Here is a 16,969-nt window from a genome sequence, read left to right on the forward strand (position 1 = left end):
TTGAAAGAAAAAAATGTCCACATATAGATCTCACCATGCTGAACACTTACACCCCTAATCAGAATTTGGCTAAACCCAACGGTTTTGGAGATATATGCGAAAAACTACTGTCAGACCTCTTTGTTCTATTTTTAGTAATGGCTGGCACGTTTTCGATGGATCAAAAATCCCCACATCACTTCTATCCATGATACCCCAAGGAATATTCATACCAAGTTTGGTTCCAATTAGTCAAGTAGGGTCAGAGAAGAAGATATTTGAAAGACATAAAACTAGCAAAGAAACGTTGAAAAGGGGCAATAACTCCAACATGGGTTACTGATTAAAATGAAAATTTTTAAGGAGACAGAATTTGCCTAAACCTAACGATTTTGGAGATATATGTGAAAAACTACTGTCTGACCCCTATGTTCTATATTTAGTAATGGCGGCCATGTTTTTCAACAAATCAAAAATTTCCACCTCAGTTCTATGCAGGATACTGCAAGAAACATTCATACTGATTTTGGTTCCAATTGTTCAAGTAGAGTCAGAGAAGAAGAGTTTTGAAAAAATGTTAACGACGACGGACAACAAATGATGGCAACAGCTCAAAAAGCAATGTCAATAGTTAAAGTTAGCGAAAATGTATGTCCAATATGATTTTTTGATATTTTTTTTAAAATATCGATAAATAAAAAAAATTTACTTTCACCCATAGACTTCAAGATTCATAATTAGTAGCATGGCACATTGGATTGGTTGTAGCACAGTGCATATGTTTGTGCATCTGAGAGAACACAATACCTTGAACTGAGTTTCTTTTCTTGGAATCTGATTTAGGTATCTCCTACAAAAATAAAAAAATTTTGCTGAGCATTCTCATACACACCTCACACCTTCATACTGAACAATCAGCCCCAGATAAAGGGTCAATCAATCAATCACATCAAAGTTCTAATGGTTACCAAAATTTCATTTAAGTTTGAAAAAACTGGACTATATTTGAATATATGTTCCCTTTTTAAATGTGGCCTTCCTTTACAGATTTCTGCAGAAATCAATCCACCAAAGCTTTGATTGAAGGCTTTGATAAAGAAATTAATAGGTGAAAACTAAGTAATGATAGATGGACTGTTGACAAATTGACAGGTGGATGGACATAACTTGAGCAATGTAGATGTACAATGTAGTTGGGTGAGTTAAAATAGAGTTTATTATTAAGATAAACAATTACATGAAAAAAGTACCATAAACAATACAAATTTTGTTCTTTTTCATAACTGACCTAGTAATAATATTTAGAATTTATTGGGTCATCTTCATTATTTCCATTGCAAAAAGGTATAGGTAAAGGAAAAGGTAGGAAAAATTTATATCAGAATTTTTAGATGCATGTCTGAAGGACAAATCAATAATTCATGTACAGTTATTATATGTAAATGCTCAATCAAAAACAATTTAATTAAATAGAAAAAATAATAGTAACCTTACCTTCCTCGAACCCCTGACATCACTAACAGAGTTTGGTCGATGTAAGGATCGTGACTTGGAAGCTGAGGAAATCTGAGATCCAGTCAAACTCAGATTTAAATCTGATTTTTGACTACGCGAAGTCATGATGATGCCTAAAATAAATTTATGAGAAAAGGCATTTCTATTTAATTTTTAATCATGATTCAGCTAGAAAAATTGGGATAGAGGGACACAATCTTGTATAATAAGGCACTTCAGCACAGTCTTCCAAAATCATAAAAGTGCATGTTACCGTATATAAATTAAGGGTAAAATAATAATAATGCAATTTTAAACTTGGTTCAAGTGAGCAACTAAACAGTAAAACTGTTTTATATACAATAGTGTTGCCATAGATCTTACAGCGGTACAAGTTCGAGTCCCACGGAGGGAATGACAAAAAATTTGCACCACAAATTCGACAGTTCTAGCATCGTTGGTTTGTTTTTGTTTGTTTGTTGAGGTTTAACGTCCGAGCAGCAATATTTCAGCTATATTCAGACAATGAACATGAAATGGATGATAAAATGAACATGAAATGATGATGATATGAAAAAGGGATGGGACACAAGGACAATGAGGTCGACAAATTTTGATTGTCACTGATAATAGGGAGAGGTGGGTAGAGTCGGGCAATTTAGCCTCCTGTGGTGGAGCCCTATGGTTCCTACTCCGGGAGAATACCACGGTAGGGTTCTTTAACGTGCGAGGAACGTGGCATCTTTCCCAACAAGGTGAAAGATGCCACCGGCTAGGGTTCTGAGCACTATTTAGTCGCCTTTTACGACAAGCTTAGTGCTGCTGCAGGCCTATTCTTTTAACACCCGGACCTGCATGGGGTTCTAGCATCGTAGGATTAATCTAGGGCTGTAACTAAGTACAAGATGTATGATAGTACAGGATAGCTCATTTAGGTGTTGATCCGATGGAGTGGTGTAGGGAATAGTCTCGTCAAATTCTAAGATGTTTGTATAATATTGATTTGTTGGGACATGTATCATTAATTTTGCCCTCTATCCTACACCTAAATAGAGGGAACGACCAAAAATTTGCATTGCAAATTTGACAGCTCTAACATAGTTGAGAACTTTTCAGAACCTTCTATATAGCCTAGCTGGCAGTGGTCTAGTGGGCTGGACTTTGTGCAGACGATGCTGCCATAGATGTCACAGCCATATGAGTTCGAGTCCCATGGAGGGAATGACCAAAAATTTACATTGCAAATTTGACATTCTAACATTGTTGGGAATTTTTCAGACCCTTCTATAACAACAACAACAAATGCTTTATTGTCAATTATGACGCCCAAAAATGAGCTGACCAATTCAACATAAATCTAAATGTACATATGATTAACATGATTTGAATGATTTTAGTAACACACATATATTAAACATAAAAGGATATTATTGCAACATAAAACATTATGTATTAAGTATGTTGATGATATTATCTTCCCTGTATCAATTTGATCCGATGGAGCAGTGTAGTGAATAGAGTCGTCACATTCTGAGACGTTTGTATATATATATATATACATCTCAGAATGTGACGAGTCTTCACTACACTGCTCCATCCGATCATATATATGAATAACAATAAAAATTGTTTATTAACTTCATGACAATATGCAGGAGACTTCAGTTTACTACACTCAAAATCAAATTGAAGGCAAACAAATATTAAAGATTGTCAATGACATGCACTTTCAGTTTGAAGTCTAACAATGGTTGTATTTGGGGACGAAACTAAAGTTTACACACACCTTATTAACATGAACATAGTTTTCAACATGATAGAACAGAAAAGATGCGTCAAGTAAAATGTTTTACATTTCGTATTAATTTTACAAACATCTATGCAAAAAAAAGATCATCATATTGTGTCGCTTTGGGTGAACATGAATTCCGAGAGTTTCAAAGAGAAACAAGGCAGGTATTTGAAGGCACCGATAATACCTGAAAATAGCTGACATATTATGTGTATTGCAGAAAAATGTAAACAACACATGCGTATGAATCGGGAACCAGTCTCTTCCGGTACTTCCATAAATAGTTCTAAATCAATGCGCATTTATAAAATTCTGTATAATTGAATGAGAGATACAGCACTTGAGAGAAATTTTGAAAAATAATAAAAACAGAACTTAAAAGAAAGTTTTCTAAATTATTTACTTTTTTGATAAGCAAACTTGAAGTTGTTATTTTTTATATCGGATGAATTAATTATGGAAAGGTGTTGTTAGGTTCTTCGGGAAGCCATTTTGAAATTTTAGAAAGAGTAAAACGCGAAATATATACTGACTATTTGGTCTCCAAATAGCACATTTGGCACTTTTTGCAACTTCGTAGCATGCGTCTATCATTTAAGAAAAAGAGTTCATAGCTATGGCTGATAGGCGAAAGCTACAAGGTAAGGAAGCAAGGTCTTCTCGTGTCATTAAAAATTCTCGATGGCACCATATTTTTTCTGTTTATTTCTGTTATCCATGTCTGCAGCACCAAGCATGCCAGTAGATTTTTTCACAGCGGTATGCTAACATCTTTGAAACCATGCTATTTCAATTGATTTGTTCCGGATGACAACCTGATAATCATGTTCCATTGTTATGCTGCAATTTAGTGACCTACTTTCCAAAATAGAAATTTTTTGTCAAGTGATGTAAACTGTATTGTGAGACAGTCTTATCTATTCTGCAATTGTTTAACCTAACCAGTTGATTGTTAAGTTTGTGATGATTTTTCAATTGTGTTGCAAATTTAAATGCATAATTCAGAATGTGTTGTGATGCCAGACAAGTATCTGTAAACAAAGCAGCATGTATACTGGCAGTCTGGATTATTTTGTAGTCTGTAGACAATTTTACTTAATGTTATTACTGCATTGTTATAGTTGAGAAGTGTCCCAAAGGGTTGTTTGAGGCATGCTCTACAGTGAAGTGTTATTTCATTTAAATCACAGGTTTTAAGTTAGCCAAACTTTATGTAATTCAGTAATACATGAAGATCATTTCCTCTTAGAGCTTGTGTTATTTATGTTATATTTTATGTATTTATTCAGGTTCTAGTTAAAAATTACTCACGTACTTACTTCAATATAAATCAAAATATTAACATCCATTAATGACGATGGAACAATTTTAAAATGTGATATACATGTGTATATACAAATGTATTAATTCTGCCAACAGAGAAAAAGCATTGGATGTTAGGTGTCTAGAGCCAGAGTTCTCACTAGGATGTTTAAATGTTGAGTCCTGGTACTCATCACTTTTGGGAAAGGTCAGTCCCAGATGAACTTGATGGTCCTACCCCTTTCCCTGGTTTTAAACCAGTTCAAACACTACATTAATTATTTTTTGTGTATAGTGTACATCAGTACTACATATATTCAATCATACAAAACCATTTCTCAGTGCAATTATTCATGCAACTACATTTATAATACTAATAGTCTTGAAACTTTCATTTGAAGAAAGACTGCAATCATTGTTGACTCATGTTGAAACTGATACATGTACCAACATTGATGTAACAGGTCATTTTAAAGAACCCCAAATTTTTATGAATTAATGTGGGAAAAAAACGGTACAGTTGTGGCTTCAAAGCCAGTTCATGACCATGCAAATTCTGATATTGTGACATAATAAATTATTAAACAAATAGCTTTCTTGATTTATATTTTCACACTGAATACATGTATATCTTAATACCTGTACACCTGCACAATGTAAAAAAAAATATAAGGAAAAAATCTGTATTTCTCATTTAGATTATAGAATCAAGATATCACAGAAGTATAATGATGTACAAGTAACAAAAAATCCTGCTCGGGACAGATTTCATAGTGATATATATCTGGCTCTTCTTATATAGAATTTGTTTTACTCAGTTTGAAATTATTTGCCACAATTTTTTATCATACTTTGTAACTTAATATTTAAATGTAAAAAAATTGTATTATGAACATCACATGTAAATAACTTACGGTTGTCCAATTGTCAATTAATGTTGAACAAACAAAGATTTTCCACGATTTTTATGATAGTTATAATGATTTTTAAAAATATTGCGGATGTCAGGATGCAGCTGATATTGTGAGGACGCGTCCCACAGACACTCAGTGTTTAACTTCACGCTTCCAGGACGTGTGTATGAACCTTATCAAGAACCCTGCCAGAGCAGTCTGGCTTGCACGTTCATTGACACATATGTCACAATGCAGTATTTTATTGTGACGTGCTGAATTATGATGACACTTACCACTTTATGTGTTACTGATGCTGGGACAAAAAAACAATTCTTTACCTTGCAATGTCTGGTACTTTTCAGAAAAAGGAAATATTCACCTACATGTACATGCCTGACCTGAAATCAAATAATGTGGCTGAACAACAAACCAACAGTTTGTTACAAATGTCCTAACCTCAAAAGCCCTGTATTTTTTGTTGTAAGCTGCCTTCTGATTTTTATACAATTATTAACAAAATTGCAGTTGGTGTCACACTGTTGTTGTCTGTAGACATTTACTGTCATGGTTTCCAGACAATATTTTAAGTATAACTGTAATGATGTACCTTAAGGTGTTCAGGACTTAATCTAGACATCAATGACAAGGAGAAGTTTTAGTGAATTCTGTTTGAAAAATAACAGTATTAATATTTTTGTCTATGTAATCTGTTCCATAAACTTCTCTTTGTTAGAAACAAATGTGGGAAGTGAGTACAAATGTGGAGAATATTTTTCTCAATTCTCCCTCTTAGATTATGCCCTGGTGTAACACCACAAAAAGAGGACTATGATAGTGAATGTTGTGACCTTAACCACTTTGATTGTTATCAAATTCATATCCTGTGACAAATGTTTAATCGCAATTGAAAAACAGGTGCATCAAGCTGAATTGGTGTGTTCATACATTGTATATTTAATTGTCCTAACTGTTCGGGGAATAGTTTCACCTACACTGCAATGCACTTGCCATTCTTTATAATCACAATTTATTTGTAGGTGAAATTGATCGCTGTTTGAAGAAAGTTCAAGAAGGTGTTGATTCTTTCGAAGATATCTGGCAAAAGGTAAAAGCAACTGCATAATATGGCATATCTCTTCTTGTATTGGGTAGGAACCTTAGGATATTTGGAAGTTTGTGGCATTCATTAGCAATTGAAATATTTTGTTCTTTATTTTAGCACTATCCTCAGTCTTCAAGGTTAAGTTTTTTTGCTGTTTAGCAATAACATACATGTGCACTTCTTAATTTAATGAAAGTCCAGTCATAAGCAGCTTTCCTCAGTTACCCAGGGTTCAAGCTGCATGAGAAAAACAAAGAGAAGAGACTTCTCAGTGAATGGAAGTTTATTATGTGTACACACATCATTCACTAAGGTTTTATATTAATCATATGTGATACATGATGGTACATACATGTACCCAATAAGAAAACATATCTTCAGATGTTTATTTTCTATTACTGAGATAAATGTTACCTTTGCATTATGCTTCATGTGTGCGTATCTAAATTCTTTTGAACAAAATGAAATCAGCCTGCTGAGTTACTATTCCTCTAACCCTCTTCATTCCACTTTCTAAATCTATTACAGCAAAATTAATATATGAATGCAATAAGCAAAGCTTGCAAAACATTGTACATGTATATGATTTTTTAATATTTTTTCCCTATTTTTTGCAGCATTGTTTGAAATTTTCATGCTGAGAAAATTCTATTAGAATTTACATTTGTTCTTGTATTTTTTTTTCCTGAGGCCCACTTTTATAACGTTTTCTTACTCACATACTAGTATCCTGTCTCTGGATATAAGTTGATCAAGAGTATCAGTATCATGTTCAATATTTATTATTAATCAAGAATACTATCAGCCCACATTGTAGCAGTTGGTCCAAACTTGTTTCAAGTTTAACAAACTTTCGATGAAATAGAGAATTCACTGTTCTGATATGAAACAATATTATCAAATTTTAAAAGAATATTTTCTACCGAATTATCATTTGAGATCCAATTTACCTCCCAAGACAAGGCACTGCATGACGAATTTGCACATTTCATGAGTTAGTGTAAGCTGTAGTAAAGAATTTTCTTTCTGTATTAAGTATGGTTCTGTCTAAAAACCAGGCAGGTGGTAATTTGTCATATCTGCAGATAGTCAATGAAACTGTATAAATACATTTGTTAGATCCTAAAAACAACTGCCTATGTTCATGTCCTTGGATCTGCTATTTATCATGAAAAATTTTTTGACTGGCTATAGTGTAGAAATTCTGGCAGGAAGTTTTCCTGTATTTTTTCTGTAATAGAATATAACTAAAATCTAAGTGTTGATATCTCCAGTGGACAACTTTCATTTGCACTTTTATTTTTTAATACAGTTTCTAAGAGGGCTACTTAAGGATATCCAATAAAAAAATTATAGGGTTTTCTTGCGTATCTTGAAATATTTTTTGACTGGTTATTGTGTAATAATTCTAGCAGGAAATTTTCCTGTACTTTTTAGAACATAACAAATTTTTTAAGTTTCATTATCTCCAGTGGACTACTTTAATTAGCACTTATATTTCCTAATACAGTTTCTTTGGAGCCCTAATAAGGATTTGCAATAAAAAATAATTGGTATTAAGAAATGCATGAATTACCCTTTATAAGCTTCTGTCTGGTTTTAAGGCAGTGATATACTTAAAAAATATCTAACAGTGTTAGGAAAAGCTGATTAAAGTACAGTTCTTGCTTGTAAACAAATATTTGATAGATTTTGAAGATTTATACATTTTTTTTCATAGAACTGGTTGCATTATTGTAGGAATTGTTATTGATAGAAAGATGACTCTAGTAAAAGTACCACTGAAATACAGAGTATAGTCCCAATGTTTGGTGTTGTCTGAAAATGATTAATTATAATTAATCTTTATATGCATTAACGACTTCACCAGTATTATATTATGTACTTTTATATTTCTGTTTTAATATTTGGTCATTTACAGATTCAAATGTGTTTAAATAGTATATTTTGATTTATTTAGGTCCATAGTGCTGCAAATGCCAATCAGAAAGAGAAATATGAGGCTGATCTTAAAAGGGAGATTAAAAAGCTGCAGGCATGTATAAATCATACAGAATAGATGTGAATAGTATTCTGCTGTGCAAAAGTTTCTAAGAAGACTTATAAATATAATTTTCATTTTCATACTATGGGAAAATGATCCTTTTTTATCAAAAGGAAAAAAAATACAATGTTAGTATTTACTAGTACTTTAGTATATCTTTTATTTCTAATTTTAGCGTCTTCGGGACCACATCAAAACATGGTGTTCAAGCAGTGACATCAAAGATAAAAGAATATTGGTTGAGAACAGGAAGTTGATCGAAACTGTGAGTCAATACCCCTACTGATTTGTCCAAACATAATTTACTTCAACCTAATAGAAGATAATGAGTTTTTTATTTAATAAATACTCCAGAAATCTGGCCTGAAAATTTATTGGATTAGTGGGTACAATATAATATATATTTATAATCAATGTATTTGAATAATCAAGCACCTTTTTTTTTCTCCCTATAATAGCAAATGGAAAGGTTTAAGATAGTGGAACGAGAAACAAAAACAAAGGCATATTCAAAAGAAGGCCTTGGAGCTGCAGCTAAACTGGACCCTCATTCGAAAGAGAAGACAGACATCACATCTTGGTTATCTGTAAGCTTTCTGGTTATTGCCTACAAAAGGAACTACCATACATTTTTATTTCGATGTTTCTGTTTTTTCATCCTTGTGGATACACTTGAATCAATATCACTCTGTGCATGCTTAGTTCAAAAGGAAAGTGGCTTATAAATCATTTATTTGGTTTTGGTAGTACATGTGAAAATCTTTTGGTTTTTAATTCGCTAATATTGTTATCAACTTCTTGCACTCATAATTTCAGTATTTACTATTTGCATATGATATGCATAAATTTGTAGTTATTCGCCACATAATGCTGCCGTGTTTACTGTCGTGGCGTCATAGTTTTAGCTTCCTAAAAGATGAAAATGTACCTCTTAAGTATCATACATGTGTGTTTCTTGCTTGTATGAGAAAGAGAAGTTCACATGAAATGATACATTAGCTTTGAGTATCACCCAGTTTCCGATTCAGGCACCGAGGCTCGTTACAAGACTGTATAGGTCATATACATTAACATGCCCTGGTAGATATGAATATTCATTGCCAGCTGCTTAATCTGGTTCCTAAACTGGTACCCTGGTCAATATCATAAGTGACCCAAAGACAGCTGCAACATACCTTTTTTAAACATATCATACACATGTCTATGCATGTTTTTTTTTTGCTTGTATTAGAACAGGAAGTTTTCATTAAAAGATAAAATGATTGGTTAGCATTAAATTGATGTAATATTACCCAGTTTCCAATTTAAACACAAGAGGTCGTTGCAATTGATTATATAAAGGTCATATATATTATCAGGACACCAATATCAGTATATAGCCAGATGTTCAATCTTGTTCCAGATGATTGAAAACATTCAGGTCTTAAAGGTTACAAAAGAGTAAGCAATAATATCAAGGGAACCAAGACTAGGGGAATTCACCAGATTTTAGAGCATATTGCATTTGTACCATTTCTTATTTTGAAAGTAAGCCAAAATCAGTGACAGTGAATACTTCAGTCATTGATTTTTTCATATTCCCACTTCGAGTGAGGGCAGTATAGTGATAGGGGTGTCCATCCGTCCTTAGGTCCTTCCTTCTGTTACAGAACCCATCTCACTTCCTTCAATCAATGAAACTACATGTTCCCATTGTGCATCTCCTATTTTAGATTTTGATCTGATTTAGTTTTTTGTTTCACATAGCAAAACATGGATTTTGTCATTTGTGAATATAGGAAATGGGGAACCATCTCTTATGGAATTGAATGAAAATTTCACAGAATCTTTATTACAAATTCCCATGGAGCACCTCAATATGGAGGTCAAAAAATGCATGGTATCAAATGGACAAGTAGGGGTATCAAGTCCATGAGCATTGATCACAATTTTTCTAGTTTGCATTTTTTCATAGACCCTTTCACTAAATTTTATATAACAAAGGGGTGATTGACTTTATGAAGCCATTGAATTTGCTTAATAAATACTTAAAACGCATTTAAATAGTGTTATAAGTTCAATTTATATAACATTTAATCTGTGAATTGTTAAAAAGTTTTACTTTACATTTTAATGCATTGTAATGGCTTTCTAATGGAATTTCTTTTGATATTGTAGCTAACAATAGAAAATCTGAATTTACAATTGGAGCAATTTGAAAGTCGAATAGAGCAGTTGACATCAAAGAAGAAAAAAATGGATAAAGATGTAAGTATTGATAGGTTAGGATCAGTAAATAATAAATGTACCACTTTGTTGTCTCCCACCACTATGAGGAAGGGGACATAATACTAGTGTCCATCCATCATACTTTGTGGATACAAGTCCTCAGAAACAGATTTTGTTGATTGATTGGTTGTTGGGGTTTTACGCCCAAGCAGCAATATTACAGCTATGTTCAGGCGAAACAGATTTTGTAGGCTTGTTAGTCACCGTATGTAATTGATCACATTGTGCCTTAATTTTGATTTGACAAATTTTAGAGGACTTACAGGACTTTGTTGAATTAAAGCATGCTGCTCTACAGGAACATTCTATCGACAATTGATGGGAAGCTGCTCAACAGACTTAGTTCAAATTTGGTAGGATTGTTCATCACCACATGTAGTTGATCATTATTTGCATCCATTTTGGTTTAACCTTTTTTACCAGAGTTATGGGACTTAGTTGAAATTGTACATACTAGACTGTAGGAACACTTAGTGAGTGAACGTAACTCCTGGAAACTGATGAACAGATTTTGTTCAAATTTTATAGGACTGTTATTCACCATATGTATTTGATTGTATTGCACCACCATTTTGATTTGATAAATTTTACAGGTGTTATGGTACTTTTGTACTTAAACTTTTTTAGGGCAACAGGGGACATATGGCTACAAGTAACAATCTTGATATAATTCTGTTGAATCATCAAACTTTTTTTACAAACACAGAAGGTTATTGTTAATCTATGGTAATGTCTTTGTGTACATTAATGTCATAACTCAGGCTTAGTATATCTGTTTTATCAAAGGTAATGTCTTTGTTTCATTAATGTCATAACTCAGGTTTATACTAGTGTTTATCAATGGTAGTGTCTCTGGTTACATAAAATGTGTCATTACAGATACTTTTATTTTTTAGAAACAGGATCATTTTGATGAGTTAAAAGCTCAACAAGATAAACATTTGTATCACATTAAACAACTAGAAACAATCATGAGAATGGTAGACAATGATGCTATTCCAATAGACCAGGTATTTATCACTATCCCTTGAAGGATAAATTACTGTACTACTTGTATATGCTTGGCATCATTGTAAACAGAATCTGCTTTCTTAATTTACCTTAATTAAGTTATTATTCATTTTTAATGTGTGTGTAAATTTACTTCAGAGTTTGTCAATTACCACTTTATTTGTTGAAATCTTGGGGGAAATCTAGTACTGACAAGTAGCTTTTAATCAGGCCTGAAATCTTAAGGGAAATTAATACTGACTAGTAGCTTTTAATCAGGCCGGAAATCTTAGGGGAAATCTAGTACTGACTAGTATCTTTTAGTCAGGCCTGAAATATTAGGGGAAATTAGTACTTACTAGTAGCTTTTAACCAGGCCGGAAATCTTGGGGGAATTTTAGTACTGACTAGTAGCTTTTAATCGTGCTTGAAATATTAGGGGAAATCTAGTACTGACTAGTAGCTTTTAAAGTTTTAACAGAAATTGTTCTTGTTTTGATAATAGGCAAAGGATGCCTTGCTTTTATTATGAATTTATTATGGGAACATTTTTTCAATGTTGTTCATTGCATAATATTTTTAACAAAACACATATTGTATTCATAAAATTAACACGTGTCCCAATTGCAGATAAAGAAGATAAAAGAAGATGTTGAGTATTATGTGGACTTTAACCAAGATCCTGACTTTGAAGAAAATGAGTTTATTTACGATGAATTAGATCTTGAAGACCTAGGTAAAGGTTTACAAGTAGCTGGTGGTCTTGAAAATCTTTATTGAATGGCTGTCAATTCTTACCTAAACATTTAAAAAAGAAAGGAAGAAGAAGAAAATAACAATGCAAAATTGCTATGTATATATTTGTAATGTACAACACATTGACTGCAAATACTTTGATCTCCTGAAAGTGAATAACAGAAAAATATAAACTGAAAACTATGGTGACTGCATAAAAATGATACACAGATGAAACTTTGAACCACAGAAGATTCTAGGCTCTAAGAAAAATGTTTAAGCATTGAGAAGGATAAGAATTATTGTTTAGTTACATTAAAAAAATGGAAAGTAAATGACTGTATACCTCTTGTAAACGCTTTAACATTCATTTAGATAGTTAAAAAATGGTTGCAGTGTAAACATGTTTCTGTGTAAAAAAAACATGTTTTTGTATGCTTAAAGCATTCAAGTTTCAACATACTTCCATTATGATTGACCATGATTTTTCCTTTTTTGAAGGGGGACAAGTGCTAGCGTCATCACCACCAAATGATGACCATTTTACGGACAAACTTTCGGGGACACCAACTTCAACCAACTCCAGTTCTCCTTCACCTAGTCCAAGTCTGTCAAATAATCATTCCAAGGTAAACTCAAAAGAATTCATAGGTCAAGTCCACTTGCAAAATCAGAAATTTTAGTACAGTGAAATTTCTCCAAACCGGCCACCACTGGAACAAGAAAAAAATAGCGGGTTTTGTGAAAAATAGCAATGCATTCTAAGAGCTGTTCCATTAATGTGTTCTATAACCCTACACCTTGTCAGTTTGTTGGTCGAGACATGTTTAATGCCGATTCAAAACTTATGGCCTTTTATTACATTTCAAAGCTTGTGTCATTTGTAAATGATTAGATTTTACAAACGGTACTGCCAACAAAATAATGTTTACGGTTTTGAAAGAATATGTATTAAAGATCAAAGGGCTATTGATGGTAATTAATTATTTGTATTATTTTCATAAATTACCTATCAACAAAGTCTAATAACTTCACCCCTATGTTGTTTTGGCTTGGACACAGGTCACATTAATTGACAGTTAAAAGATTGTAAAGATCATACTATTAAATTACCCCACTTGCCTGACATGTGTACACAACAATTAACACCAACCAGTAACAAAATGTAATGACTGGATTAAATTTGTTGTTTAAACTACTGACCCCTTCAATTATCATATGTCCACTGATGAAATGCAGACTGGTCAGTGAATGAATTATTAATTACGTAATATTACGTAGACATTTACAGTTTTATTGACACATTTATTTAGGTGAACAATAACCGGGCGGCCAGAATTGTGAGGTTGTTTTTATTTGAAATATGTAACTAAAACTGTGAAAAACTGGCTGATGTACGGTTTTAGGAAGTGGCCGCTCTATTGAAGACAAAACACACAGGTTTTAAGGTATATCGGCTGGGACTTTTGAAAATGGCAGGTATGAAGGGAAGACCGGTTTTCTGAGGGTGCGGTTTGGAGAAGTTTCACTGTATAAAACTATGAAATTGTACTCCTACATTTTTGGGAAAGTCTTCAACAAATTTTGTACTGCCATAATAGTTCCCCATGTAAACTGTATGTTCCATTATTTATACATATACACTACAGCTAACGACCATTTTGACGATGCCACTCGCCCACAGTGGACAAATCAAGTTGTCCACGCTTTGCCCACCGTGTCAGGTGGATAGTATAGTGTCCCTGCCCACGGTATCCGGTGGATGCGTGATAACATGTTGATTGAATTTAATCTATGATCGGCAATTTTATTACAATGTTCAAACGGTTGACAAATAAAAGAACAATGTGTCAATCATTACCTTGACCGTGAGAATCAATTTTCTTTCACGTATAATTGGCCTCAAGCAAAAAAAGTGACACCACCAGGTTTTTACTTAGGAATTAATATAATTAGGTTTTTATATGAATTAAATGCTTTAAACTCGTGTTTTTTTTTTTGTTTTGTTTTTTTTCTATTTCTTACGGCCCACATCATACTTAAGTCATATTTAGTATCATCAAAATGTAAACCTGGATTAATCATCGGAAACCAAAGTTGATATAATTTTTAAAGAAATTCATAAAGCCTTAATTTTATCATTTCCAGTTGCTACATGTATCATGTAATAATACTGTACACCTGACCTGTCACCAGATTGTTACAAATTGTAAATTACAATGTTCAAGAAAATCGAGTATTTGCAAACTCCTTATTTTACTGACAATCTATTTAACACAGTTGTATTTTCTAAGTGAAAGAACAGATTTGAAGCAGACACGTGCAACTTTAACTTACGGTCTATAAATAACCAATTTCGATATCGTGTCATTTCAACAAAATTTGAAAGCGGGAAGCATCATTGGAAGATAACATATGATCCAGAATTATTGAACTGTGTACTTCATGAGTTTTCAAATGGCAACGGATTTAACCGCGTATTAACCGAGCACATGTTAGCCAACTATAGTCATGGGTGAAAATTTCCCCTCTTAAGTTGAATATGCAGTTAGTTTTTTTAGATTTAGCGCACCATAGACAATTGAACGACGCATTTCTTCCGTTTCTTTTTTTTTTCACTTAGTTTAACAATTTTGACTACGATTAGTTCTGTTATTATATAATAACAATAGCATACAAATTGTAAATTAAAATGTTCAAGAAAATCAAGTACTTGCAAACTACTCATTTTACTGACAGTTTTCTTACGTAATAATTCTAAAAAAAAGAACAAAGTATTTTAAACCAATAACTATTAGAATGCTTTGAGTGAATCAATGTCTTATGCAAATTTAATAAACACCTTTGCAATGTCGTCGACCAATCAATGTGTTTCACGTTTTATCAAAAGGTGTGTCCCAAAATGCACTTCGATAATGGATTTCTTTTAAAGTGTTTTTTGAAATCTCTTATTTTTTTAGAATCTTCTGAAACTTTATTCCAAAAACATTATTACTTCCATTTTCAAAATATCCTTTGTTGTTTATGAATATACAAATAGGTGAATGACACAGCAGCAATCGTATTTTTATTTCAATAATTAAATGTTCAGTGTTCTTGTAAAATCATGCTCAATACAAGTATTTTTTTCTTTTTACTCAACGTAATAATCTTGTAAAGTATTTGTGATGTTCATATCGTAGCCACCTAGAAATAAAATTAATCAATGTGTTTACAATGTTAACTTAATTAGTCAAATCGGTATTATCTGTGTAATGTCACTACTTAATGCCTGAGCGTGTCACACTCGGCCAATATACAGGAAGTGGTGGATTAACTGCTAATTAACGAGAAGGAATTGTTTTATTATATTTAGATTTAAGAATGTAAAGAAACAGAATTTAATGTTTTCTGATCACAGAAGCGTATTAGGGACATCCAAAATTATATTTTTAAATCAAAATTTCACCATTAAAAATCCCTTATAAAATAGTGTTAGAATCCCCCAGATATATAATCTGATAAAAAAATTCTTCTAGTATGAATTTTATGACTAACTATGTATAGGATAAATTAAACTAATTGGTATCTTTATTTACACTGCTGTGTCCATTTAGTAGGCCCTTTTTCTGAAAATCTCCAATATATTTCAATACTAAAACGGGACAAAATTGAGTTTGAAAATTTCTTATATTTATTGAAATGAATACATATTAAATTAATCATAGTAGAGAGTATTATTCAAATTTTAACATATTTAAAATATTTAAAATTCGTAACACCAGCCCACAGTCGTTTCAATTTTATTTTCAAATTTAAAAAAAAAAAATTAATTATTATTACTCCTCAATCTTAGTACACGCGTGCACGAAGTTCTAATCGTGATTAAATCTCCTACATGAATACATCTTCTAAGGTACGTGTAATACATGTAAGTGTCGTTAGCTAATACGCGCCGGTTAACTGTCCAGTTTCTTTTCACAATACTTTAAACCACACCCTCAATATTCCTATAATTTATTACCTGTCAATCAACGTTACTGCATCTTTACTTAAACCCATACCCTTGACATTTTATTTAATTGATTACCTGTCAATCAAAGGTCCGAGATGGAACACCTGCATCTTTAGCCACCGTGAGAAATTCATAGCAAAATAATGCAGTGCCATAAAAGGGGATGCTGTTGTAAATAGATTTATCTTTCAAGGGACTGCACATCCAATCTTAGCTGATATTCTCTAAGAATTTTATATATTATAAGCAAATGGAGGGTGCACTTTTTCCATCACATGGTCATTAAAGTATATTTCTCAGAATTCATCTTACAAGATTAGTTGTTGTTTCCAAATTCATATAAGTTATGTTGAACTATTCAATATTTCTGAAT

General features: G+C 32.5%; 2 protein-coding genes across 10 annotated transcripts in view; one reads left to right on the forward strand and one right to left on the reverse strand.

The window, feature by feature from the left end:
* Nucleotides 1–3,534, reverse strand: part of LOC148618488 (centrosomal protein of 131 kDa-like) — a 50,604-nt gene extending 47,070 nt beyond the window's left edge. For 2 of the 5 annotated variants that reach the window (XM_088577492.1, XM_088577494.1), the window contains exons 1-3: nt 3,260–3,281; nt 1,474–1,607; nt 787–829 (exon numbers count right to left, since the gene is read on the reverse strand). In XM_088577492.1, coding sequence (XP_088433618.1) covers nt 787–829; nt 1,474–1,599 — 169 coding nt within the window. In that variant the 5' untranslated portion in view covers nt 1,600–1,607; nt 3,260–3,281. Of the gene's footprint in view, nt 1–786; nt 830–1,473; nt 1,608–3,259; nt 3,282–3,452 lie in introns of those variants that run through there. The other 3 variants (XM_088577493.1, XM_088577490.1, XM_088577491.1) reach the window with 3 other exon arrangements.
* Nucleotides 3,535–3,725: 191 nt separating this feature from the next.
* LOC148618489 (CCR4-NOT transcription complex subunit 3-like) overlaps nt 3,726–16,969 on the forward strand; it is a 33,776-nt gene continuing 20,532 nt past the window's right edge. For 3 of the 5 annotated variants that reach the window (XM_088577495.1, XM_088577496.1, XM_088577497.1), the window contains exons 1-9: nt 3,745–3,906; nt 6,501–6,568; nt 8,526–8,600; nt 8,785–8,874; nt 9,068–9,196; nt 10,767–10,856; nt 11,774–11,887; nt 12,498–12,603; nt 13,104–13,231. In XM_088577495.1, the coding sequence (XP_088433621.1) occupies nt 3,882–3,906; nt 6,501–6,568; nt 8,526–8,600; nt 8,785–8,874; nt 9,068–9,196; nt 10,767–10,856; nt 11,774–11,887; nt 12,498–12,603; nt 13,104–13,231 (825 nt within the window). In that variant the 5' untranslated portion in view covers nt 3,745–3,881. Of the gene's footprint in view, nt 3,907–6,500; nt 6,569–8,525; nt 8,601–8,784; nt 8,875–9,067; nt 9,197–10,766; nt 10,857–11,773; nt 11,888–12,497; nt 12,604–13,103; nt 13,232–16,969 lie in introns of all 5 variants that reach the window. The other 2 variants (XM_088577498.1, XM_088577499.1) reach the window with 2 other exon arrangements.

Source organism: Perna viridis, chromosome 4 (assembly GCF_037379345.1).
Source record: "Perna viridis isolate PV_CMFRI_1.1 ecotype Kerala chromosome 4, ASM3737934v1, whole genome shotgun sequence".
Classification (NCBI taxonomy): Eukaryota; Metazoa; Mollusca; class Bivalvia; order Mytilida; family Mytilidae; genus Perna; species Perna viridis.